At 51.9% G+C, this 26,985-nt stretch overlaps 1 protein-coding gene across 2 annotated transcripts; it reads right to left on the minus strand.

Annotated features, from left to right (window-relative positions):
• Window positions 1–510: 510 nt before the first annotated feature.
• On the minus strand, window positions 511–26,045 carry VPS26C (VPS26 endosomal protein sorting factor C). 2 transcript variants are annotated; one of them, XM_008145713.3, is made up of 8 exons: window positions 25,931–26,045; window positions 10,738–10,881; window positions 9,965–10,114; window positions 7,696–7,776; window positions 6,777–6,851; window positions 2,845–2,995; window positions 2,466–2,618; window positions 511–978 (listed from the first exon to the last, which is right to left on the minus strand). In XM_008145713.3, exons 1-8 carry the CDS (start codon window positions 25,985–25,987, stop codon window positions 896–898), a joined length of 894 nt encoding a protein of 297 aa, XP_008143935.1. In that variant the 5' UTR covers window positions 25,988–26,045; the 3' UTR covers window positions 511–895. The 2 variants fall into 2 exon arrangements, with proteins under 2 accessions (XP_008143935.1, XP_054569517.1); XM_054713542.1 differs by lacking the exon at window positions 10,738–10,881.
• Between the last annotated feature and the right edge of the window lie 940 nt (window positions 26,046–26,985).

Here is a 26,985-nt window from a genome sequence, read left to right on the forward strand (position 1 = left end):
CGGCCTGCAGAGCGCAGGGCTTACTTCTGAGGACCGTGTGAGCTGGTGGAAGAATGCAGGATGGGGGTGGGGGGAGGGAAGCAGTGGGTGTAACAGGCTCACCACACCCTGAACCAGAGGGGTCTGGCTGACACAGGTCCCCGGGGTCGCCGAGAGGCTAGGTTCCTCGGTCCAGGGCACCGTCCTGGCACCAGCCAGTGCACCCGACACCAGGCATGGACATATGTGCCCCTCACGTAAGCTGGCATGGAAGTGCATTCTGGGAATATGGTGGCACAAGATTTCATACCAGGTCCTGAGACTTACTACTTCAGCCATTGTCACCCAACTCCCTCACTCCCACGACAGCAAGAACACTTTCAAGTTCTCATGAAAAACGTGGGAGACCCACAGGGCAGCGTGGACCCGAATCACTGAAAACGGGCCTGCGTGGCTCCGGCTCCGCCGCTCCCTCCGGCTACGTCCTCCAGCACCCCTCCCCGGAGCGCATCTGCGGGCGCCACCAGCAAAGAGCTCCCCCCACTCCCGCCCCCCACCCCATCCCTGTCCGTCGGCAGGGGCTCTGGGGTCGCGGCCCGGTCAGCCAGGCCTGGCCGCTGAGGTCCCCAGGACCCGACCCCAGGGAAGCTCACACCGGGCAGACTTGTCCTCAGTCCCTCCTGAGCAGCCGGACGTCGGAGTCCTAGGAAATGATCTCGCCAAGAACAGAGAATCCCGATGGCTTTCCAAGGAAAGGCCTGACCCGGCGCCGCTGGGAGCAGGCGCGCGGAGGACACGAGGAAGGAGGTGACCGGGACCGGGGGGTCAGGTCCACATCTGCACAGGATCAGCGGCGGCTCCGGCTCCGGCTCCGGCTCCGTTGGTCCCCGCGCTGCAGCTGGGCCGCTCCCTCCGGCTACATCCGGCAGAGCTTCAGCGGGAAGTTCTCGGTGATGAGGTGGTCGCCCTGAAGCAGCACCACGACGTTCACCTCAAATTCTGAGAAGACAAAGGACGGGAGGCCCCGGAGTCAGTGCGGCGACAGCCTCCGCTCCAGCCAACAGCGCTCACTCTGGTGACAACACGCACCGAGTTCCATGGTTTGGGATCGGTCTGGTGAATCCATGGTCTGATTTAAAACCCAAGGTTCTCTCTGGACTAAACATAGCGCGCCTTACGAGATCTAGGGGGAAGTGACATTACTGGGGCGCAATGGCCTTCGGGACGGGTCCCCACTGCTCAGAGAATCGGGCACAGCAGCAGCTCCCAGGCCCTCACAGAAGCTTGTCCCACAAACCCAGGTTCAAGTGACGAATGGCCACGGGACTGTCATGTTCCGGTCCCCGCCCTGACCTCATGCACAGCGCTGGCCTGTCCCTGTGTGCTAGTTCCCGTCAGTTTATCATCCCCTGCCCCGGCCACACCGTCCCCTGGCCCGTCCCCACACCGTCCCCTGCCCCGGCCCCACCGGCCCCTGCCCCGGCCCCACCGTCCCCTGCCCCGGCCCCACCGTCCCCTGCCCCGGCCACACCGTCCCCTGCCCCGGCCCACACCGTCCCCTGCCCCGGCCCACACCGTCCCCTGCCCCGGCCCACACCGTCCCCTGCCCCGGCCTCACCGTCCCCTGCCCCGGCCCCACCGTCCCCTGCCCCGGCCTCACCGTCCCCTGCCCCGGCCTCACCGTCCCCTGCCCCGGCCACACCGTCCCCTGCCCCGGCCCACACCGTCCCCTGCCCTGGCCCCACACCGTCCCCTGCCCCGGCCCACACCGTCCCCTGCCCTGGCCCCACACCGTCCCCTGCCCCGGCCCACACCGTCCCCTGCCCCGGCCTCACCGTCCCCTGCCCCGGCCACACCGTCCCCTGCCCCGGCCCCACACCGTCCCCTGCCCCGGCCCACACCGTCCCCTGGCCCGGCCCCACCGTCCCCTGCCCCGGCCCCACCGTCCCCTGGCCCGGCCCACACCGTCCCCTGGCCCGGCCCCACCGTCCCCTGCCCCGGCCCCACCGTCCCCTGGCCCGGCCCACACCGTCCCCTGGCCCGGCCCCACCGTCCCCTGCCCCGGCCTCACCGTCCCCTGGCCCGGCCCACACCGTCCCCTGGCCCGGCCCCACCGTCCCCTGCCCCGGCCCCACCGTCCCCTGGCCCGGCCCACACCGTCCCCTGCCCCGGCCCCACCGTCCCCTGGCCCGGCCCCACCGTCCCCTGCCCCGGCCCACACCGTCCCCTGCCCCGGCCCACACCGTCCCCTGCCCCGGCCCACACCGTCCCCTGCTCTGGCCACACTGACGTGGCTGCTGGCGTCTCCCTGGGTGACAGGGCAGTGCCCTCAAGAGCTGGGACTGCTCGTGGCGGACCCCGCCCAGCATGGCAGCTCTGTGAGCCCCGTGGGGGCCGGAAGGACAGCGCTCTGAGCGCCCTGACCCCAGCGGACGGCCCTTCCTGTGGGCCACGCCCTCGGGGCTGGGGGCGGGAGCGGCACTCACCCACTTTGAAGTTGGTGGTCTCCAGCGTGGGGCAGGTGAACAGCCGCGGGAAGACCATGTATATGGGCACCGAGAGGCCCCGGCAGACGTCCCCGTCGGCGATCTGAATGTTCTGAATCTCCGTGGCGTCCCGGGCATAGCCTTCGGCACAGCCTGGGGAGGGCGAGCGCCATGTGGTCAGAAAGCAGGGCCGTCCAACCAGCCTCCCGCAGCGATCAGGACGCTCTGTGACCGCGAGAACCCGCGGGGACGCACTCCCCACCCCCCTCCCCGTGCTCGCCAGGGTTCCCAGGGCCCCTCCCTCACAGCCCCTGCTCAGTCCTCCCTGGGCCCGGGGCTCCGGCAGGTGGGACCCGCAGGAGGCGGTGCGGGGCCTCACCACAGGTCTCCACGCGCACCAGCTGCAGCTCGACGCTGCGGACGGCGGCCTCCGAGCTCTCCACCACCAGCTCGCCCGTGAGCGGCTGTGTGATGACGCAGTTGGTCGAGTTCAGGTGTCCGCGGACCAGGAACTTGGGGAGCAAGGCTCTCTAACACGAGACGAAGACAAGGGCGTCAGGACTGGAAATGACTCCAGTCATTTAGGATAAACAAAAACGGAAAACAGAGACGGGTAATTTTGATAAAACCCACTAGGACCATTTTACAAAATGGGGAAAAGGTAGACTAGTACTGCATCTTCTGTCAACGTAACTGCCTGCCTGAATTCCTGCAGAGGCAGCCCCACACGGACACCCCCCTTTCTTCCCTCCCCCCCACCCCCCCGCACAGGCTCTCAGCCACCCGGACTGCGAGGTCAGACTGGAAAGCTCCTCACGAAAGAAATGATGTATAAAAGCATCTGAGAAGTGTTTAACTCAACTAGTCACGCCAAAAAGTTTAAAAAAATAATAATTTAAGCCCGGCTGGTATAGCGTCGACCCAGGAGGTCACAGGTTCGATTCCTGGTCAGGGCACAAGCCTGGGTTTTGGGCTTGCTCCCAGTAAGGAGCGTGCAGCTGATTCACATTTCTCTCTCATCGATGTTTCTCTTTCTCTCAAAAAAAAAGAATCATTAAAAATATATTTTTTAAAAAGAACTTAAAATGTTCTGTGTAATACAGTTTTGGCAAGTCGACACATTTATTTTATTTCAAGGAAACGCAGAGAGAACAGTGTCCCCCGTGGACTGGGAGCCCGGGGCCTGTCTCTGTGGCAGGAGACTGTCCCAGGGGAGGGGCGATGTGAAAGCAGGTGAGGAGTCCACACTGTGGCCGCAGTCGCTGGAGGTAATTCAGAGTCAGACCGCCGTCCAGCAGAAACGTAACGCGAGCCACACACGTGACCACCTACGTAATTTAAATGTTTCCAGTCGCCACATTTTAAAAAGTAGAAGGAAACGGGTAAAATTAGCCAGTATATCCACAGCAGTATCACGTCCACACACAATCCATATCTGAAAATACGACGTCACGTTCTCTCTCAGGCCGAGTCTGACACCCAGACCTTCCCGCAGCGCGTCTCGGCGCGGGCCGGCGGTCACCTGTGGCCGGGCCGCCCTGCTGGACAGCACAGGCCTGGGCTGAAGAGCAGGGGCGGGACAGAAGTCTCCATTCAAGACCGCGCTCTAAAAACAACTCAAAGTAAAAGCAGCTTCTGGTTTAGGAAACAAGCAGCAGCAGCACCACATTAAACCTCTGCTGAGCAAAGGAACAACGAAAGCTCTCAGGACCCAGCTGAAGAGCCTCGCCAGCGGCCCCTCTCCCGGCCCAGCCTGATGTGAACACGCACCAAACAGCCCCGCCCGGCAGAGCCATGGCGCCACCGAGGCCGCCACGAGGCCGCCCCAGGGGCATTTCTGAGACTGTGGTTGACGACGACGCTCACCAGAGGTCAGGGACTGCAGCCTACAGCTGGCCGAGCGCTGAGAGCGAGCGTGCCCAGCAGGCGCTGGGCGTCAGTCAGACCAGAGGTGGGGGCACCGGGGCAGGGGCAGCCAGCGGGGGCTCCCAGGTAACGCCCAGAGGGTGGGCAACTGGCCCCAGGCAGCCTCTGACGCTAGCCCTCGCCCAGGTGGCCTGCAGCTTCCCTAACGGGGGACTTTCCACCAAGGAGACGCCCAAAGCAGGCTGGGCAAGGAAGGGCAAGTGTCCCAAGTCACATGGCCACAGTGCAGGAGCCCCGCGACCCGAAGACAAGCTACCCGCACACCCGACCCTGAAAGAAGCTGCAGGGCCAGGCCTCCTCCCCCTACAACTCCAAGCTCGGCTCCTCGGTCAGAGTGCCTTTATAACCACAACAGATTCTCTGGGTCAAGGACAGAGCCTAACAAGACCATATGTCTCAGACCCTCATCTACAAACATAAACTAGTAACCAGAACCAAGACACACCTGAGGAAAACAAGGGCAAGAAAAGGAGGTACGCACTCTACGGAGAGAACCACCCCCGGGAGCAGCATCCTACAGGAGGGGATGACGGCGCTGCATCCGCCATGAAAGAAAGGGCCGCGTGGAGGAGGAGCCCTGCGCAGGAAGGAATTGTGAGTGAGCATTCCACCCGGAGCGCTAAATACCACGGACAAGCGATCAGTGAGCGGGGCCTGAGCCCAGGGCTCCTCTGGGATGCGTCCAGGAAATGACATCTGAGACATTCCCAGGACTGGAGGCAGGCTCGGCCTCACAGTGCAGGAGACCACTGAATGCCAGACACACAGACTAAAGCCAGATCCACGCCTGGGCGAGTCCCCCGACATTTCCCAGCACAGGGAGGGGAGAGGTTGGGAGTTTGCAGGGGAGGAGGGATAAGGGAGAGGAAACACAGCAGCTCACACCAATGTGAGGACCAGACTGTCAGCAGTATCACTGGGCACTACACACCCAGGGAACTGTTTAAGGGCAAATGGTATTAGAGCTGGACTCTTCTACCTAGACTAGGATTCAACTGTGGGAGCAAAGTAAGGGGTTTTCCAGCCACTCGAGGGTTCACGCTCACTCCTCACCCTTTCTGAAAGAATGACTCCAGGATGTATTCCAGCTAAACGAGAACCAAGTTGAAAAAAGAAGAAAACACAAGTGAGTAGAATCAATGGCGAGCAATGACCATGGTAAAACTAGTTAAGGCTACAGAATGTGACTGTGAAACTTCAGGCCCCAATGAAGAACCCTACCACTGGGAAAATGAAACTGACGACAACCGGACTTCGATTTCAAACACAACAAACAAGGCAGCGTGATGAGAAGAAAATGCAAAAACGCTACAAGCCTCTGTCAGAGGAGCGGCTTCTCAATGTTATGTCAACTCAGAACGCCCACGTGTATCTGAACACTTAAGGGGAACTACTAGGAAAGGAGAAACAGGATGTTAGAGAAAAAAGGAACAACACTTAGAACAGAAAGAAACAAGCAACCTGAATGAATGAGGGAAAAATGGAGCAATACAATCTGCCCGAGTCCAGGGCAAGGTGGAAGGAGTACAATGGGACGGTTTTCAAAGCCAAGAAGAATGGCTCCCCCCTCCGTTAGTCGGGCTGGGTGCGCTGAGAGGGACCGCACTGGGCTGCTTTTATCTATCTGCTCACCACCAACTCCACTCCAGCTGTCACCACGTTTTCTATCATTTAGATTCTTTACAAGTAAGAAATACAGACGTATTCTAACCGAATTAAGAAAAAGTGGGGCTGACTGGGACAGCCCTAGGGAGCTCTCAGGGAGGGTGAGGTCGTAGAGGCGGGGCCAGGGCCCATCCCCACCCACACTGTCCCCTGAGTCTCTCCTCGCAAGGTTGATTCCTGCAGAAGGAGTCTGCCGGGCCCCTGGGGTCGGGCGCTCTCCCAAGCAGGGTGGTCAGTGGACTTTCTGAAGGTCTACCACACGGCCCCGCTCAGCTATGGCTCTGCGGGATGAGGCCAGCCTCACTCGGGAGCCGCGGCCCCGAGCTTGCCTTCAGCCCGACTGATCAACAGGGCCCCGAGAGCAGGCTGCGGGGTGAGAGCGGGGAAGCACAGCTGTGTCCATGGAGGAGCAGAGACAGGTGGCCACGCGTAGGGGGTGGGGACTGGGCTCAGGGAAGGGAAGAGTCTAACCACAGTGCAAAACTAGGAGAAGATGTAAGAAATAATAAACACATATCCTACGAAACTTCTCACAAGTATGAGTCTTCTAAGTAGTTTCTGAGTTTACAGAGACATCAAAGTAGAATTCCAGACTGTTTGGGGTACCGACGATAATCAGGCATTTCCTCTCGGCACCCAAACGAAGACCCATCAGCAACAGTCTGCTGTGGGATCAGCTGCTAAGCGAGCCCCGCTGGCGTCGGGGGAGCAACACGCTACCTCTTTGACGTTCTGTAAGGTTTCGGGCGTGATGGTGAAGTCCACGGGACTCGCAGTCAGTTTCCCCTTCTGAGGCTGAAACAGGAGGGAAACCACAATCAGGCTTGAGGGCCAAGAGCTTTTCGGGTCAGACTTCTTCCCTCTTTGGAGACACGAAGGGCAGCACGGTGAACCAGGAAGAGCTTGGCACCGAGGCAGGGTGCGTGGGCTCTGAACGCACGAGGGAACGGGCTACCGGAGATTGGACAGAGCGGGCAGGCCGGCCCTGCACCAGCGTGTGGCCGGCCAGGGAAGGCCCACACCCACACGGCAGCCGCCGCGTGAGACACAGACCCGGGGCTGTGAGCATGACAATGTCACCAGGTGTCACACCGAGGCCAGCGCTGCCCGTCACGGCGAGGTTTGCATGCCCGAGGCCCGCACCAGCCACGCCGCAGAGGACTCCCGGGAACTTGCACGGCGCTTCCCGGTGGGGCGGAAACTCCAGTCCCCGAAGGTGACACGTGAAAGGCATTTGTTAAGAACCTTATGTCACTGCTGAGGATCAGGTGGAGGTGGTAGGAGGGGCGACCCCCCCCCCCCAGTGTCCCTGTGTGTTCTTGCTGGGTCTGCCACCAACGGTAAGGCCCTGACGCTCTACCAGGCTGGGCAGATGCCTGCCTGCAGCCTGACGGCTGAGGTGAGTGCCCCCCAGGGTGTTCACTGCTGCCAACAGAGGTGGGACTCCTGCTGGGACTCCTCAACGGGGCACAAACCCCCCAGGTGCAGCGCCATGCAAGCCCATGGCACCACCCCGGGGACGCTGGGCGCAGGGACCGACACCACGCCGGTGCTCGAGCTGGCCCGGTGGCCGGCAGCGACCAGTGACAGGCTGAGTCCTCCCTGGCAGCAGTACGCCCGCAGGCCCGGGGACGCTCACCGCAGAGTGCACGATGAACTCGCAGGTCTTGGTCAGGTCTTTAGCCAACAGCGAGCGCTTCATGTCACAGCGCAGGGTGTACTGGATGGAAACGGAGCAGAAAGCGGCCTTTAGTGTCATTTGTCTCCATCTTAGGATATTCAAGGAGACAAGTCCAGTCAGTGTTTCAGGAAAACTTAGTCTAATAAATGTGTATCTGAAATCAATACACACAGAAGGGTGAGTTCAAGCTCAAAATTAAGGCATTTCTATATTTAAAAACACGTTAAGGTTACTCCTCAGCCGATTCCCACAGCCATCCTGTGGATGGACCCACGGACCAGGGGTGCAGGGTCCCGCCCGCAGCACAGAGCGAGGCCGAGTGGAGGGTGAGGAGGAGCAGGCACTGAGCAGAAGCAGTGCTATCTGCAAGGGCAGACGGGGGGCCGCAGCCGCCTGCTGGCAGCCAGTGTGCCACGCAAGGGGAGCCTGCCTGGCCTCTGACCTGGCTCCACATTCCTGGGAGTTGCTAGTTCTATGATCCACATCCCTATTTTGACTAAGTCAGCTCGAGTTGGATTTCTATAACTTGCAAATAAAGGGTGTGAATAACGGGCATTAACTTTTGGTCACAATGTTTTTTAAGTGTGAAAGCAATAATTAACATACAAGGCAGCTGGTGGTAAGTCAGGGAGGGTTGGACAAGGGGAAGCGGAGGAAAATGCTGATGCTATGTTCCAGGAACTGTGTTACACGCAGAAGTACTAGCTCAGTTCTAACAACACACATGTAAGAACTGTCAGGGCAAGGGCAGGCACATTAACTCACTTAGTCATTCGGTGACCATCTACACTGAGTGGCCAGATTATTATGATCTCTGAACGCATAGTAATCTGGCCACTCAGTATATAATATGTATATATATATTAGAGGCCCGGTGCATGAATTCGTGCATGGGTGGGGTCCGGCCAGCCTGGCCAAGGGGAGGGAACATGGGCAGTTGGCCAGCCTGCCTACTGGTCCAACTCCTGGTCGAGGGGACAATTTGCATATTAGCCTTTTATTATATAGGATATACACTGAGTGGCCAAATTATTATGCGTTCAGAGGTCATAATAATCTGGCCACTCAGTGTACTTGGCACACCCTCATGCCGGGCTGCAACAGTAACTGAGCACTTCACGCCAGTTAACCCCTAGGAGAGGCCGTGAAGGCTGCATGGGGGTCCCCGAGGTCGGCTCTGAAGTCACACCTGCCGGTGGCAAGAGCCCACGCTCCGAGTCCTGACTCAGTTCTGCAATTCGAGCTCAGATTTGTCTGCAAAGCCCTGCCTCTTTCCACCTCTGATCTTTCCCCATCACTACAGCGTGACTGGGGGTATGAGCGGCAGGAGGTCAGAGTGGGCAGACTTGAGCAGGGCACCAAAAGAAGGTGCAGATTGCATCTTTTTCGACCATCAGTAAACAAGCATCGACAGGCATGAAGCAAGAAGATGCTCGCCCATAGACTGAGAGAGACTCCTAGAAAGGGTACTTTTAACTGTAAAAAGGGTGACTAGCAGGGGAATGGTCTCAACCAAGACCAAATTATCAGCTAAAACTTTATTATGAAATAAAAAAATTCCTAACTTCAGCCCGTTTGCACATAAGACAACACGTGTCTCGTCTCATTTAGGACGGGGCGGGGTGGGGGGGGGGGGCGCAGCAGGACTGACATCAGAAAAGTACCTTTCTTAAAAAAAAAAAAAAAAAAAAGTACCCTTCTTGCCACTGACCGAAGGGAAGTCCCTCCCTCTCTCTCTCAGTCATGGCTCCAAACGCGGAGACAATGGCAACTGTGAAAGACATGAGAACCGCAGTGGTGGACAGGAAGTCATCAATTCACTTCCCCTCCCGGACAAGGTTTGTTCAATAGAGAATACAGCCTCCACTAAAGCAGCAGCCTTTGGGTGTTAAACAAAGAGATGTTTATGCGAACGAAAACAGACAAGCTGGTCGGTGCCAGGGAGGAGGAGGCCTATCTATTACCCGCAATGAAAGCGCCCTTCACAGCCCGTGTGGCTGCACAGAGCGCGGGCACAAAGGGGCTCTGAGAAGAAGCGGCAGCGGGGTCCTCAGGGCTCCTGCTGACACAATGGTCACACAGGAAACGGCGCCCCGGGAAGCGAGGCGCGGACACGGAACACACACGGGGTCACGCAGTAAGCGCAGGATTACATTGTGGGTCCACCCACATTTTCAGTGGAAGCGCCACCGCAGGGAGTTGTGAAGACTGCATGCTGGGAACTCACCTGAATGTTGACGAACACGCCGTGGTAGGTCTCATACAGAACTCTGTTCCCCTTCACGTGCAGAGGAAACTCAAAAGGAATCTCGGTCTTGCCGCTGGGGAACCTCCCGGGCTTCACCATCTCGATGGTGCTGTTGATGATCTGGATCGGCTGTGAAGAGAAGCCACTCCGTCCACCCAGCTCCCAGTCTCTGTGTCTCATCACCTGAGAGTCGGGGCCTGGCCCTTGACGTGAAACTCTAAGAGCTAATGTAGAAAACATGGGACGGCCCTGAATGGGACTACGGTTAATGAGCCCCACTTTCCTCTTCCCTCTTCCCCCCGCAAATTTGAAAGTTAGTATGTCCTTCAGGGAAAGGAAACTATAAATACAGAAAAAGAGTCTACATTCCAGAATCCACCGAATGACAAAAAGGATGGCCACTCCTCTTGCCTGCACGGCAAGTCCAGCAGCAGCCGTGTGCACAGGGCAAGTGACAGTCCCGGGGGAGGAGGGTGAGGGCCAGGACCACCGCACACACACCTCCAGGAGCGCTGGCCTTTGTCAGGGCCGGCTCAGCCCTTACCGCTCTCCGGCTCCCATCCAACAGGAATAAAGCCAGCCGCTTCCAATCTCAGGATCTAATCAGAATCAACTGACCTCGTTTCCAGGTTGGTTAGTAAGTATTAAAAGTGTGACTGTCACTATACTACTTGCAAAATACTGACGGACAACAAGTAAAAACCGCCACAAACAGGAGCACTGCACCGATGCCGTGCACCCAGCACTCCTACCTTCACGGAGTTGTAGAAAGCTTCGAACACACCCACACTCTTGGCGCTGAGCTGGAGGTTCACGGTGCCTTCCACGGTCAGGGAGAGGCCCTGGTGCTGCACGGGGTCCTTCCCACTGACGACCACCACGCCCGAGAGCATCTCCTGGGAGAGGAGGCAGCCACCCGTCAAACGAGGAGGTCCCTTCAGCCATCTTGTTCATTAGCAAAAGCAAGTCTCTTTCACCACCAATTTGTTCAAAGATGCAGACATTCACCAAGCACTTATTACAGGTCAGATGCCAGGAGGCCAGGTGAGAAGGGCCCCGGGTCGGGTGAGGTGGGGGTGGGTACTGATAATTACAGGGCAGGCTGGGCACACAATCTCATCCCATCCCAGCCTTCCAGACACATCTTCATTTCCGGCTGGGAGAGTCCCAACAAAGTCTGAATTCAAAAGGGCAGAGAAGGGCCTGGGGCGAATGGCGAGTCCCCCATGTGAATGGCAGCGCTCTCTTCAGAAGGAATGCAATAAAATAAAACCCTTGTCTCGAGGTTCTCTCTCAAGGATGCTGACGAAAGTGACTGCACATTTCCACGTGCAGGAGTAACTGAACACAGCGCAGCCCAGCGCTCCCCGGAGAGCCCAGAGGTTATCTACACAGCACAGAAGGCAGCGGCAGCTCACCCGAGAGCTTCCTGTCCCTCCACATCCGGTCATCTGGCGACCGTTCAAGGCCAATGCCCTGGTTCACAAATCATTTCGCATCATCGCCACGTATCTGAAGATGACTACCAAGTGAGATAATATGGACATTCACTACATTCTTTCATGCATGGCAGTTTCTTTCTGTCCACAGAACTTCACAGTTTCAATTTGCTCCGGGTGAGGTTGGGGGGTACGAAGAGGAAAAGGAAGTTGAGGAGATTAAACAGCATCACCCAGAACAGAGATTCTACAATAAATACAAAACAATACGTTTCTTAAATGACCTTCAGAAATGTGGCGTGACTGTTGCCAAACCATAACATGACAGAAAGTTGACAACAAAACTAGAAAAAAAGAAAAGAAAAACAGGAAAAATGACCTGCAGTTCAAAGCATTAAAAACACATCTGTCCTGTTGGTGTTTAGATCTGTCTGCCTTCTATTTCCTCCAGTCACTAGAGAAAAGCTTTCACCAAGTCCTCTCCTTGGGCGGACTCGAAGCCGGCCTCAGGATTAAATGTGCCGGGTACTGTGTCTTTCCCACTCCCCACCTCACAGCCCTGAAGTCTGAGCGAAAACAAACACTAGCATCTCCATTTTAAGCAGAATTGAAGGAGTAGAGCTCTTAATGTAAAAAGCTCATGAGCAAATTTAAATGAAAATTCCTCTAAAATGGCTTTTAAATTTAATTAAAATTAATTCTATTAAGTTTTGTATAACCCAAATCAAACAAACCTAACTTTCAAAAATTTAAATCCACCCAGTATATTTTTTAAAACACACTTCAGCCCTCGCCAGTTTGGCTCAGTGGATAGAGCATAGGCCTGCAGACTGAAGAGTCCCAGGTTCGATTCCAGCTGAGGGCACAGGCCTGGGTTGCAGGCTTAATCCCAGGTTGGGGGGAGGAGGGCATGCAGGAGGCAGCCGATGGATGATTCTCTCTCATCATTGATGTTTCTTTCTAACCCTCTCCCTTTCTCTCTGAAATCAATAAAAACATATTTAAATAAAACAACACACACTTCACTGGTATGTCCCAGAAATAAAATGAGACAAAATAATTTCATAAACATCAATTAACACAATGGCCGTGAGGAAAGTTCTGCTTCTACTCAACCAGGACATGCTCAGGGAGCCTCCTGGGACGGGGACTGGGTGGGCCGCGGGCTGGCATTTGATAACCAGGCGCCAGAGAGCCTCCCGGTCCCTACTGCACAGCAAGGACAGGCAGTGAAGGACCTTGGGAGCAAGCAGAGTAAGTACTTCATGACCCAAGGGACTCTCCTGTCATTCTTTGATTTTAATTAAGAAAGAATATGGTGGATGCCGAAGCCGGTTTGGCTCAGTGGATAGAGTGTCAGCCTGCGGACTCAAGGGTCCCAGGTTCGATTCCAGTCAAGGGCATGTACCTTGGTTGTGGGCATATCCCCAGTGGGGGGTGTGCAGGAGGCAGCTGATCGATGTTTCTCTCTCATCGATGTTTCTAACTCTCTATCCCTCTCTCTTCCTCTCTGTAAAAAATCAATAAAATATATTTTTAATAAAAAAAAAAAAGAAAGAATATGGTGGAGAGAATACAACATTAATAAAATATCTGTAGATAAATTAGATACTATAACAATATACAGGTCTAGTCAACTTCGACCAACAAAAGGAAGATACAGAATTTGTCCAAGAACAGCCCAACGAGCCAAGAATTTTAGAAACAGAAGAGATTTCAACAAGTTAAGACTCACAGTAATGAGAAAACAATCTTTTTCTCGTTTTGATTGAGCTATAATTGATATGTGACATTGTGTTAGTATTAGGTATACCAGGCAATTCTTGATTAATCCTGGCAAAGGAGGACAGAATGAACTTGAATATTAAATGAGATTGAGTATAAATTAAGGAGAACTTCCCTGCAGACTTGTGTCTAGACTCTTGACAAGGAGAAAACAGTGCCCATTCCTCCCCCAACATAGTAAGTGGAGGTTCTTCAACTGAGGCCACGACTTCAGAGAGAGGCCGCTCAGACTTAAGGATGGCAATGAACCCAGAAACGATGTACAAAGCCATGGGCATGCGTGCTGTTTTAGGAAGAAGAGCCATAGCGTGTGGCCTCTCAATCCAGGAGGCCTTGACCTGAGAAAGACAAGACACACGGAGAAGAGATGCAGGCCCCACACGTGTGCACACACAAGACAGAGTAGCAGATCCTAGTGCTTCTGACTACACACCTGGGCCCTGAAGAGGGCCGTGGCCTGAGCGATGGCCAGAGGGGCCAGCAAGCAGCCTGGGTCCCACCAGCTCTGTGGAACCTTACCCTCCGCGAGGTGAGGCGTTCAGGCAACCACACCATACGGCGCTTCTGCAAATCAATGCAAGTGTTTGTCCCGGAGGAGCCATGTCTAGAGAAAGGTCCCAACAGCCGCCTTCAACCACAGACCAAAAGATGAGGCTGGAACAGGGCGTTCAGAGGCGACTGTCACCCCGCCTTCAGCCATGCTGGCTTCCTCAGCAGAAACCACGGCCCTGAGGGTGGTAAAGGGAGCCCTTTTCGAACTGTGTCTTCTCTAAATGTAAAGGCCACTACCAACCACACAACGTTTTTCTTTCTTGTCCTTGGGAATGAAATACCAAACCCATAATTAGACTCTGGGTTTGAAGACGTTGACATCAACTCCGCATCCCCCCGCCTTCCTGGAAATTATCCAACAGAGTAAGAAACAAAACCACAAACTCCATTTTTGGCGAAGCAAAAAAACGGTTCAATACCATGAAAGAGGTGGAGGAGCTACAAAAAGAGCGAAGGTGGGGGCACACATGCAGGAAGAAGCCAAAACAAGGCCATGGCTGCAGAAACAGCTTCTGAAAGGCGAGGGCTCGCTGGAGAAGCTGGTCAGGTTTTAAGGAGCAGAGGAGGCAGACCCCAATGAAGAATCCTACAAATGTGCCCCAAGCAGGAAGCAGCCCTCCGTCTGCAGCGGTGGGAGGCACTGAGGCCTCTGCACTGTGAGCACCTCCCCCAGCTGCTTATCGCACCGGCAGAAGAAAAGTACCGTACTCTCCAGCGTATAAGACGACTTTTAACCCAGGAAAATCTCAAAAGTCGGGGGTCTTATACGCCGGAAAATACGGCATTTGGGTTTTAAGCAATCTGATATACACTGTCGGAGATTTTTCTAACCTACCGTATTTTCCGGCGTATAAGACCCCCGACTTTTGAGAAGATTTTCCTGGGTTAAAAAGTCGTCTTATACGCCGGAAAGTACGGTAAAGGTAGATTAAACAAGGTCACATAGAAAACCTCAGTTGGCTTGGTCTAGGAATACATTCATCTCCTACAAGAAGGTGACATTAAAAGAACCAGCAGAGCCCTGGACGGATAGCTCATCTGGTTAGAGTGTTGTCTGGAGATGCCAAGGTTTCGGGTTGGATGCCCAGTCAGGGCATATACAAGAATCAACCAACGAATGCATAAGTAAGTGGAACAACAAATCAATGCCTCTCTCTCTTTCTCTCTCTTCCTCTTTCTCTAAAATCAATAAAAAACATATTTTTAAAAAATTGAAACTCATGACGAAACCGGTTTGGCTCAGTGGATGGAGCATCGGCCTGCGCACTGAAAGGTCCCAGGTTCGATTCCGATCAAGGGCATGTACATTGGTTGCGGGCACATCCCCAGTGGGGGGTGTGCAGGAGGCAGCTGGTCGATGTTTCTCTCTCATCGATGTTTCTAGCTCTCTATCCCTCTCCCTTCCTCTCTGTAAAAAATCAATAAAATATATTTAAAAAAATAAATTGAAACTCATGAATTTTGAACCTAGTGAAATGGTTAACTATTAACACAATAAATTAATCTTTACAGAATGAGTGCCCTCTAGTCTTAAACGTACAAAATTCTAAGCCCCTTAAAATTTGGTAACTTGGCATGGCTCAGTGGTTGAGAGTCGACCTATGAACCAGGTCACGGTTTGATCCCCAATCAGAGCACATGTCCGGGTTGTAGGCAGTTGTGGGCTAAATCCTCAGTGTGGGACGTGCAGGAGGCAGCCGATCAATGATTCTCTCATCATTGATGTTTCTATCTCTCTCTCTCTCTCCCTTCCTCTGAAATCAATTAAAAATATATATATATTTTTAAAAATTTGGTAACTTGTGGGCATAGTGGTCTTCCTTGGAAGAGATGTCAAGATTGCATGCTACAAAGTCACATTTCTCTGGATTATCTCTTTGGACTTGAACACAACAGCCAGAGAAGTGGAAGCCTCTTAGTTTGTCCAATGTCTTCCCTTTCTGATGGTCCCAGCAGCACCATGTGCCACAACAGCCACCGCTGTTCCCAGGAGTCCTCTGCGCACCTGAACACGTCCTTCCTTCCTCACGTTTCAGAAACGCTTAGAATCACCTGGACTCTACTCCACATTTGGTCTAGAGTTCACATACATCCACAGTGAGCTGCCATTTCATTTACCGACAGAATCAAATGCATTAATTAACCAAAATTTTTTAAAAATCGTAAGTCAAAGTGGGAAAACACAAGTTAGACAAGTAATTGCTTGTTGAAACGCTCTAGTCTTCCTAGTGGCACTCAGAGACCCATTTTGGTTGGAAACGAAAATCAGAAACATTAGAGATTTCAGGTTGTTAGGTATCCCCATCTCCACTATTCTGTGTAACAACTGTTTCCCATCTTGTGTGAAAAATACACGATCACCAGAGATTTCTCCAGGTAGTAAATAATGACCAATATTATGTGATGTTGTAGAAAAGTGAATTTTGAAGAGAATGTATTGTCTCCAATCTATCATTAAAATGGAGGTAATGCTACCTAGCAATCCCATTTCTAGATTGTAGTCAAGTGAAAGGAAAGATTACGTTCACACAAAAATCTGTTCACAAATGTTTCTAGTAGCTTTATTCAAAATCACCCAAATGTCCCTCAATGTGTAAATGGATGAAAAGTGGTACATCCATACAAGGGAAGATGACTCAGCATTAAAAACAAGCATGTCAGCCCTAACCAGTTTGGCTCAGTGGATAGAGTGCCGGCCTGCAGACTGAAAGGTCCCAGGTTCGATTCCAGTCAAGGGCATGTACCTTGGTTGTGGGCACATCCCCAGTAGGAGGTGTGCAAGAAGCAGCTGATCGATGTTTCTAACTCTCTATCCCTCTCCCTTCCTCTCTGTAAAAATCAATAAAATATATATATATTTTTAAAAAGCATGTCAAACATGCGGCCCACAACGATATTTTTGTGGCCCAGCCAATATAACAGTATGTAAGAAATGTTTTAATAAAAATTTCGTAACTTAATTTTTACAATATCCTATTATACATAACTAGAGGCCCAGTGCACAGATTTGTGCACCAGTGGGGTCCCTCGGCCTGCCCTGCAGGGATTGGGCCAAAACCAGCTCTCCGGCATCCCCCGAGGGGTCCCGGATTGCAAGAGGGAGGTTCTCGGGTGCCCAGAATTGGGCTCCCTCCTCTCTGGTTCCGGGTGCATCACCCAAGAACCACAGCTGCCAAGTCACTGCAGCTTGGCAGCTCCTGCATTGAGCATCTGCCTCCTGGTGGTCATTGCACGTCATAGCTACTGGCTGATGGGCCAGTTGGCTTTTATATATATAGACTAATAACAAACTACAATGTTCGCTAGTGACTGATTACTATAATTGTGTTGCATTAATTTCCCTTACGTGCCTTACGCACAGGTGCACCATTTCTCTCCACTAATACTAGCAGTGAATATTTTAGCAGCTGATGGCCACATCATTAGTCTTGGACTGACTTGTTTGGTGTGCGCAACAGAAAACATTTCGCTTTCGGAGAACAAGAAAAATAGGTTTATTTGCATTACACTTATTAATTTGTGCAGTTATTCAGTGTCTGGTAAGTTAATGTTTAAGAAAATATATGAATTTTTATTAAAATGTTCTTTTATGTTAACGATTACTCATTTATTCCAGCCCTTTGTATGCAGCATGTCTCTATCGAAATAAACCTACGTTTCTATGAAAATAGAAGCTTTTGTTTTTTTGCGGCCCACATAAACTTAAACCTTGTTTATTTGGCCTGTGTTAGCCTTTGAGTTTGACATGCTTGATTAAAAAGGAACACACTAGTAATACACACAGCAATTTGAATGAGTCTCAAAGTATTGTGCTAATTGACAAAGCCAGATTCAAAAGCTTACATATTATATAATCACTTAGAGGCCCGGTGCACGAAATTCGTGCACGGAGGGGGGTTGTCCCTCAGCCCAGCCTGCACCCTCTCCAATCTGGGACCCCTCGAGGGATGTCTGACTGCCCTCTCACAATCCAGGGCAGTCAAACATCCCTCTCACAATCCAGGACTGGCTCCCAACTGCTCACCTGCCTGCCTTCCTGATTGCCCCTAACCGCTTCTGCCTGCCAGCCTGATCATCCCCTAACCACTCCGCTGCCAGCTGATTGATGCCTAACTGCTCCCCTGCCAGCCTGTTGCCCCCAACTTTCCTCCTCTGCCGGCCTGGTCACCCCTAACTGCCCTCCCCTGCAGGGTTGATCGCCTCCAACTGCCCTCCCTTGCAGGCCTGGTCCCTCCCAACTGCCCTCCCCTGCTGGCCATCTTGTGGTGGCCATCTTGTGTCCACATGGGGACAGGATCTTTGACCACATGGGGGCAGCCATATTGTGTGTTGGAGTGATGGTCAATCTGCATATTACTCTTTTATTAGATAGGATAGAGGCCTGGTGCATGGGTGGGGGCCAGCTGGTTTGCCCTGAAGGGTGTCCCAGATCAGGGTGGGGGTTCCCTTGGGGTGTGGGGCGGCCTGGGTGAAGGGCTTGTGGTGGTTTGCAGGCTGGCCACACCCCCTGGTGACCCAAGCAGAGGCCCTGGTATCTGGGATTTATGTATCTTCTACAATTGAAACTTTGTAGCCTGGAGCGGAGCCAAGACTCCTGCTCACTCCGTGGCCGGCAGCCATTTCTCTTGGGATTGATGTATCTTCTATAATTGAAACTTTGTAGCCTGGAGCGGAGGCCTAGGCCAGCCAGGGCTGCAGAAGCTTTGCTTCCTCCATTGCCGGGGGAAACCCTTGCCTCCTGCTCTTTCCAGCTCCGTAGCTGCTGCCATTTCTGTTTGGATTTGTTTACCTTCTATAATTGAAACTTTGTAGCCTTGAGTGGAGGTTTAGGCCCGTAAGGGCAAGCGAAAAGCTTAGCTTCCTCTGTTGCTGGGGAAACCCAAGCCTCACTCCTGCTCTCTGTGGCTGTAGCCATCTTGGTTGGTTTTATTTGCATATTTGCTCCTGATTGGCTTGTGGGTGTAGCGGAGTTAGGGTCAATTTGCATATTACGCTTTTATTAGGTAGGATATTTATGCCATTTATATGCATTCTGAAAAACTACAGGGATCAAAAAGAGTCAGTGCCTGCCAGGGCTAGTGGAGGGCACAGGGAATTTTGGGGGGTGGCAAAACTGTTCCACATTGTGACTGTGATGGTGATTACAGTGTCAAAGAACTATGCATTGAAAAGAGGGATCTACTGTATGTGATCAACTAAAAAGCCCACAGAGACAATCAAGTTAAAAGGATATACACTTATACTACTTACTTGACAACAGGGTCATATTCTAAAAGTGATTAATATTTAGCCCCGGTGTGGCTCAGTGATTGAGTGTCAACCCATGAACCAGGAGGTCATGGTTCAATTCCTGGTCAGGGCACATGCCTGGGTTGTGGGCTTGATCTCCAGTAGGGGCATGCAGGAGGCAGCCAATCAATGATTCTCTCTTATCATTGATGTTTAGCTCTCTCTCCCTCTCTGAAATCAATAAAAATATAATTAAAAAAAAGAAGCACACAAAAACTCCCAGAACGTAGCTGAAGTCAAATGGAAAGCGGGTGGTAAACCAGCTTCAAGTGACAGTTTCCTGGAACATGCCTGTGCTAAAGGGCAGATGGCAGATGAGCCACCATGAGAGGACAGGCCGGGGTGACAGAAGGCTGCAGAGGGCAGGCCAGGGGGAGCGGAAGCTGCAGAGGGCAGGCCAGGGGGAGAGGGGGCTGCAGAGGGCAGGCCAGGGGGAGCGGGGGCTGCAGAGCCGAGGGAGGAAAGGTGCAGTTAGAGTGATGGGAGTAAGAAGGGTCAAGGAGGGGTCAGCTCAGCCCAAAGGACAGTGGGGAGCGGGAGGCACATGGTTCAGAGGAACAGGAAGACCAGGGTCAGGCAAGATGGTGACAGCAGCGACCAGCTACAGAATAGACCAGCCAGGCTCTGCTGACTCAGGCCGGGGAGCAGTGGGAAAGGGGTCGGTGAGGGGGAATCACAGGAGGAAGAGAGGGGCCATCTCTCCCACAAAGTGAGACCCTGGAGCAGCACCGCTAGGAGTTCAGTGCTGGGGACAATCACCCAGGACCTGGCGGAAGGCGGAGGCTGCCACACAGGGCGGAACCCAGGATGATGCGAGGTCAGGACGTCTGGCCTGGGGACTTGGCATCGAGAGGAAGGCAGAGAAGAATCCATCCACCCTGCCAAAGTCCAGAGCCTGCAGGGTCAAGTGCCCGTGACGTGCTGAGACTTACCAGAGGCTGCGGAGTCTGGAAACTGACACACCCACAGTGGCCAGGAGGCTGACCAAAGCTAAGGTCCGCACCAGGCCTGCGGCACCAAACACCAAACGGAGCACTACACGAATAACTGTATTACATCCCAGTTTTCCAACAGGCCTTGGCTAACTCTGAAAATGCCTCTCAGGCATGATGTAAGGGTTAGGGCAGTGGTCGGCAAGCTCATTAGTCCACAGAGCCAAATATCAACAGTACAACGATTGAAATTTCTTTTGAGAGCCAAATTTTTTAAACTTAAACTATATAGGTAGGTACATTGTTATTCACTTAATTAGGGTACTCCTAAGCTGGCCTTTGCTAAAAACGTCCTCAATCTGATTGAGGCATGTGGCTCGCGAGCCGCAGTTTGCCGACCACTGGGTTAGGGTATGATTTAGGAGACAAACCTTTTCAGGAGAATTTGATTATGAGTGTGAAGGGAGACCCACTTCAAGTTTAGAAGACTGTGTTTTCTGAAGGTTCACACCTCCCACAAAATGAGATCCCTCCCAGCTCCAAGATTTGTATTGTTACATTTTTTAATTCATTTCAGAGAGTGAGCGAGAAAGAAAGCATCGAATTGCTGTTCCACTTATTTATGCATTCATTGGTTGATTCATGTATGTGCCCCGACTGGGGATCAAACCCGCAACCGTGACTTATTGGATCAACGCTCTAATCAACTGAGCTACCTGGCCAGGGCTTCAAAGATCTGTATTTTTACACCCTAAGTCCTTGCCACAGCAGTCACTATAATTGACCATTTATGTATCAAGAATCCAGTAAGATGAAGTAAAACAGGCTTTTATGTTTTTCAGACCATTCTAGCTTTGCAATTTTTCTTCATAACAATGGACTGATGTGTGTAGGAATTTTCTTTGTGGCAACAGCAATGAGCCCTCAGTACATAAATCCCTCATCACCGTAACCTGGCTCTGCTGGGCAGTAAATCTCTTATTTATGTTTTTCACAACCATAATATTTAACAGTGCCGTTTTCATGAGTACGTGTGCCAGGATTAAAGAATGTTAAACATTCTGAATTTATAAAAACAAATGAAGTTATTTACATTACAAAAAGATTGACTGCAGGGTTCTCTTAACTGATAAGCTCCTCTGGCGGGCGCACGGAAGTAACATAACCCACAACGCATCCGAGTCAAACTCTCTGGTCAAGAACACATCTACTGCGCCAAGCGAAAAAGGACACGGCAACCCCAACACCACGCAGCTTCAGGGCCAACAATGCGGTCATCTATCTGATCGCCTCGGTCACTGGCCCTCCTTTCCCCAAGTCCACCATGAAGGGACATCCAAAAACCGGTACAGCGTCTGATAAGCTCTAACTGTGCCACATGCAGCGTACATAACAACTTAATGAACACATGGCAGACAGGCCATGCTGAGTGTGAAAAGACATCGTGGAAAAGCTTAATGGTACCTCTACCACCTACCACTGGAGTCAGAACCTATAAAAAGTGTCTCTTAAAAAGACTTACCTTTCAATATTGACGTACACTATTGTATTAGTGTCGGTGTACAACATTGCGACTAGACATCTATATACCTTACAAAGTGATCACCCCAGTAAGTCCAGTGCCCCCCTGGAACCATACGTAGGTATTCCAGTATTATTGACTGTATTCCCTATGCTGAACTTTGCATCCCTGTGACTATTTTATAACTGGCAATTTGTGCTCTATAATAAATGTTTTAAAACACTATCTCATTTAATCCTCACAACAAACCCTCTGAGTGGGCATCATCTCCATCCCACAGATGAGAATTAGGACCCAGAGAAGGCAGAGTCCTGCACTTCAGAATAAAAGGACACGATTTCAAGTATTTGTTCCTATCGGTGCTCCTGCATATCACTGAATTCTGAGCCTCAGCCTTTTCAGCCATAACGTGGGGGGAAATGCCGCCTCTTCAGGATCTGTGAGGATGAAAGCACCGTGAGTTGGAAAGGGCTATGCTAGTTTACGTCATTATAAAACAATGCTAAGTCCTCTCATTGGGAAATCACAACTTCAGCTGGAAATACGGAATCAGGGAATTCTTATCACATTCCTGATTGCATCATACCATCCGTGGGGCTCTGGAAACACAAGTCAAGTTTCTGGACTAAATGGGAGGGACTCTCAGGGAGAAGACATCACAGGTGCATGTTACACACAAATTACAGGGACTGCGCTTGCCACCAATGCGCCAAATCGTCAGTAACTGAGTCTGTACCAATGCTGCAGAGATGTACAGAGAAAACTTAGACTCAAAACTAGGTTCAAGCATGGTCACCTCAATGAAGCCCAGCTCCCTTTCCCCCGAAACGACTACACCTGCTTTGTGCCCCTCACATATCATACATGCACTTTATCTGTACTTATCTATTTTTTATTTTCCAAATTTATCTATCTTTCTCTACTGGCCTGTAGGCCTCATGAGATCAGTAAACACTGGTTGAATGGTTTTGTTAAGTTACAATAGAAAAAAAGAATGAGATTGATGAAGATGTAATAAGGAAAGGCATCCAAGACAAAGACATTGTTAAGCAAAAAGAACAAGGTGTGTGTGTGTGTGTGTATGTGTGTGTGTGTGTGTACATACACATGTACACCTGTTATTCATAAGAAATGTCTGGAATAGTACACAAGTTTCAGTGGATACCCCAGAGACAGAAAGAGGGTCGGCAAGAGGAAGAAAAGACTTAACTTCTCACTTCCAGCCTTCTGTAAAATGTTAAGTTGTTAATTTGGCACATATGTTTATATTTTTTAAAATTATTCAATTGTGAGAAAACAACAACAAAACTCCATCATTTTGTGAATGAGCATCCTTCTCTAGGGAAAAACCCAAACGTCAATATTAAATCCAAGCGTAACTTACGTTCTCCGGTGACAAACGGAACCAAAGCCATTTTCAAATGCTTCCACAACTAAGATCCTCTAAACATGGTACAGAATCATCTGAGTAAGTCATAGTGGCTTTTACTGAAATACTGCAATGCTTTTTATAGCACTCTTAGGAAATTAAAAACTATTTCTACATTAAAAATTTACCCTTTTGCATAAAAATGGCCACTCTCAGGGAGGAGAATAATAGTGCTGGATGGACACGCTCTGAAATCTGACTGACTTGAGCTGACACTGACTCTCGTGAGTTGTAACCTTGGGCAAATTCCTCAACCTGTGCAGGCCTCGGTTTCCTCACTGGTAAAATGGGAGTGAGATGACAAAACCCCACACCAGTGTCTGCCAGGTCCTCAGTAGAACATAAGACTGTCCTAGCGGGTTACCTGGACAAACACAGTGCGCTTCTATAACAATCACTTATGACCTAAGGAACAGGCCAACATAGGTGGCAGCCACTTCAAGCAAACCATGAGAATTACAGGTACTGTGCTTGCCACCGATGAGTCAAATCTTCAGGAAGTGGATCTTTAGCAGTGCTGTTGAGGTGTACAGAGAACACTGAAAACCTGTATGCTGTTCATTCCACCTGCAGACACCTCCGAGTAGGGAGGGTGGGAAAGAAAGGCCACGCTGTTCACAACCACGGTGCAAACTACGCTCAAAACATGCACCGTCCAAAGGCACTGAGACCTCACCGAGGGACTAGCCAGCAGAGGTCCTGCCACCTGGAGCTCAGGAAGCAGCCAGGACAGTGCTGGCCTCCTACTCCACCTACCTGAATCACATCAGAAGTCTAACACGTGAGTCACAGGCACATATGTCAAGGGGTATATTTTTGTCAACTAATCAGATTAACAACATATATATATTTGGCTTTTAAAATATATACATATAGCCCAGTCGGTGTGGTTCAGTGGTTGAGCGTTGACCCATGAACCAAGAGGTCATGGTTCAAATCAGGTAGGGGGTTTGCAGGAGGCAGCTGATCGATGTTGGTATTTCTCTCTCATTGATGTTTCTCTCTCTCCCTTCTCCTTCCTCTCTCTAAAAAAATCAATAAAAACGTATTTTAAAAAATATATAGCAACCATCTATATGGAAGTTATACTGGTTTTTCTTTGACAATTGCCATGTAAGGTCTCCTTTAAAATGTATTTAGTGTAATCGCATTAGTGTCAAATGCATTAAGTGCAAAAGTGACTAAAGATTAAGAAACACTGCCATAAACCAATAACTGCAGATTCCGGTCCTGGTAATGGCACCAAAGAATGCGCACTAGATGGGCATAGCTGACACCACCTTCACCCGCCACCCACAGGAGTGGCCCAGCTGGGCAAGACTTTCGGCTGGGTCAACCTCATGATTCCATTTCTTGCGTCTTTTCTAAATGTGCTTTTTATTACTTGTGCCATATTTTATGATAATTATTTCAGAATATACTTTTGTTGATTTTAGAGAGGAATAGAGAGGAACCATTTATGGCTGGTCCATTTAAAATTTAGTAATTGTGGCACTTATCCTTTATATACTTCAGTATTCTCCTACATAACCAAAATATGAATGTCACATTCAGGACATTTAATACCAATAGAAAACTATTAATAGTCCACATTTAAATGTATTTATCAAAAATTATGCCTTGTATTTGGTTGTCATATCCATTTAGTCTCTTAATCTAGGAAAATTCCTTTTTTCATGACATTGACATTTTAAAAAAATATATTTTTTTATTGATTTCAGAGAGGAAGGGAGAGGGAGATAGAAACATCAATGATGAGAATCATGGATGGGCTGCCTTCTGCACAACCCCCACTGGGGATTGAGCCCGCAACCCGGGCATGTGCCCTGACCAGGTGACCACCTGGTTCATGGGTTGACGCTCATCCACTGAGCCACCTCAGCCAGGTAAGATGATGACATTTTTGAAGAATCCAGTCCAGTTACTTCATAGAATATTCCTAATTCTGGATGTGCCCGATTGTTTCCTTATGAACTGGTTTAGGTTCTTTTTGGCAGAAATACTGCATAGGTGAGTGGTGTCCTCCTCTGTGCGTCATGCCAGAACCCTGTTGTTATAGCAGAACGTATGCCAGTCTCATTAGTGGTGATGGTAAGGTGTGGTGGTCACTGTTGGGCTTGATTAGGGTGATGACTACCAGATCCTTTCATTATAAACATGTTTTCCCTTTACAATTAAGGTGACTATTTGAGTCGTGTAAATATCAGGTTTCCCCAATACCTTTGCACCCGAAGATTTTAGCATCCACTCATGATCTTTGCCTGGTATTTTATTCTATCCCTTTTGAGACCTAGCTGCATTCGTGTGACTGACCGCTACTCTCAATTTTATTCCAGAGTGAGAGCAACTGGGATTTCAACCCTGGCTGCACAATGGAATCGTTGGTATCGCTGGGGTGGGACCTGGACAATCACATTAAAAAAAAAACCCAGGGTGATGGACCCTGATGAAAAGTAAGGGTTGGTGATCCCCGAGGTAGAGGAACCTTGCAACAGTTTCATTTTGCAAATAGAAAACTGAGGCCCGAGGAGGTTAAGGGGCCAGTGGCACAGAACTTAATGGCATACTTAAGATTTTTTTTTTACTTGCACTTTAATATGCCATTCTTTCTGTATGCTATTCGAAGAATAAAACCAGAGAAATGAGTCACTTTCGTACAGTGTCAGAGCCGACCTCAGCCTGAAGTGCATTTTCTGTTTCGAAGGTGAATTCTGCCTTTCTTCATTAGATCTCTGCAGAGGGGTGAGCTCCCAGTGCTCCCTGCGACAGCTCAGGCCCGGGCCCGAGGCGGAGCCGGACGTCCAAGGAGCCCAGCGATTAGCACCGCAGCCCCGGCGCCGGCCCCTCGGGCCCGCACGCCCCCCGTGGGCCGCTCTTCCGGGGGTGGGGGCCCTCGGTGGGGCAGCCAGCGGCGCGCCCCCGTCCCGCCCAGGGACACCCAGATGTGCGTGGGATCCTGGAAATGACAAAACCTGCAGGCCCGCCCACCCCACTTACCCCGGCGTGATACACCTTGTTCGCTCTTTTAATCTTAATGTCCAGGGAGGTCCCCATCCCGAAAACGCCGCGGCAGGCGCCACTTCCTGCCACACGTGACCCGAGGAGAAGCAGGGATGACCCGCCCCTCCCGCACGGGCCCCACCCCTTTCTCTTCTCCGTCGGCAGTTGCGTCACGTGATCTCGCGCCGGACGCCGGATCGATTCCCCGCCTTCCTCCTTCCGGCGCAGGGGCGTGCTGAGGGGGGGACCATCACTCTTCGTCACGCCCCCGCCGGGCGTGAGGGGCGGGACCAGAGTAGCCCCGCCCCTTCCTTAAAAAGCAGTCCTAACGCCGGAAGTGCCCTCCTTCTCGCCCGTTTACTACGAGGATGGAGGAGGGCTCTCCCGGCGTGCGCCGCGGCGGGGGCGGTGCCGGAGACGCGTCGCGGGAACAGCCCGCGCCTGGGAGCCCAGGCTCCCGTCATGCCGCGCGCGCAGAGCCGCCGCACTAGTGAGTTGGCTTGAAGGCACGTTGGCGGGGCGATGCGTTCCCTCCCCGTCTTCCTCCTCTCGTCCTCTCCCGTCCTCCCCCGCTGTCTCCCACGGGCTCTGAGGGCCCGCGGCCCCGCACTCGAGGCCTGTAAAGCGCCGCTTGACGGGTGTCTCGGCGGCCCCAGCCCCGCCGCCGGGCCCGGGGCCAAGGTCTCGGAGAGCGCGGTGACCTCGCCTCCCTCCGAGCCGTGGCGCGGGGTCGCCGGGCCCGGGGACTTGTGGGTACTCCCCCTGCGCGCGCCCGGAACGGGGTGATGAATATTCATATTCGTGCGCAGAATGCGGGGAGGCGCGGCTCGCGGGCCTGGGTCCCGGCCGTGCGCGGCGATGGGGACCAAAGGCGAGCGGACCTGCCGGTCTCCTCTTCCTTCCCGGCCGGAGCTGACGGGACCGGACGCAAGTCACACATTGTCCGGGGGCAGCACTGCCTCCGGGCCGGGCAGCAATGCCGCGTTAGGCACGTACTACGTCTGTGGAAAGAAAATCCCCTGTGAGGGTTTTAACGAGGACATCTCCAGTAA

The sequence above is a fragment of the Eptesicus fuscus genome, chromosome 3, assembly GCF_027574615.1.
Source record: "Eptesicus fuscus isolate TK198812 chromosome 3, DD_ASM_mEF_20220401, whole genome shotgun sequence".
In the NCBI taxonomy this organism is placed as follows: Eukaryota; Metazoa; Chordata; class Mammalia; order Chiroptera; family Vespertilionidae; genus Eptesicus; species Eptesicus fuscus.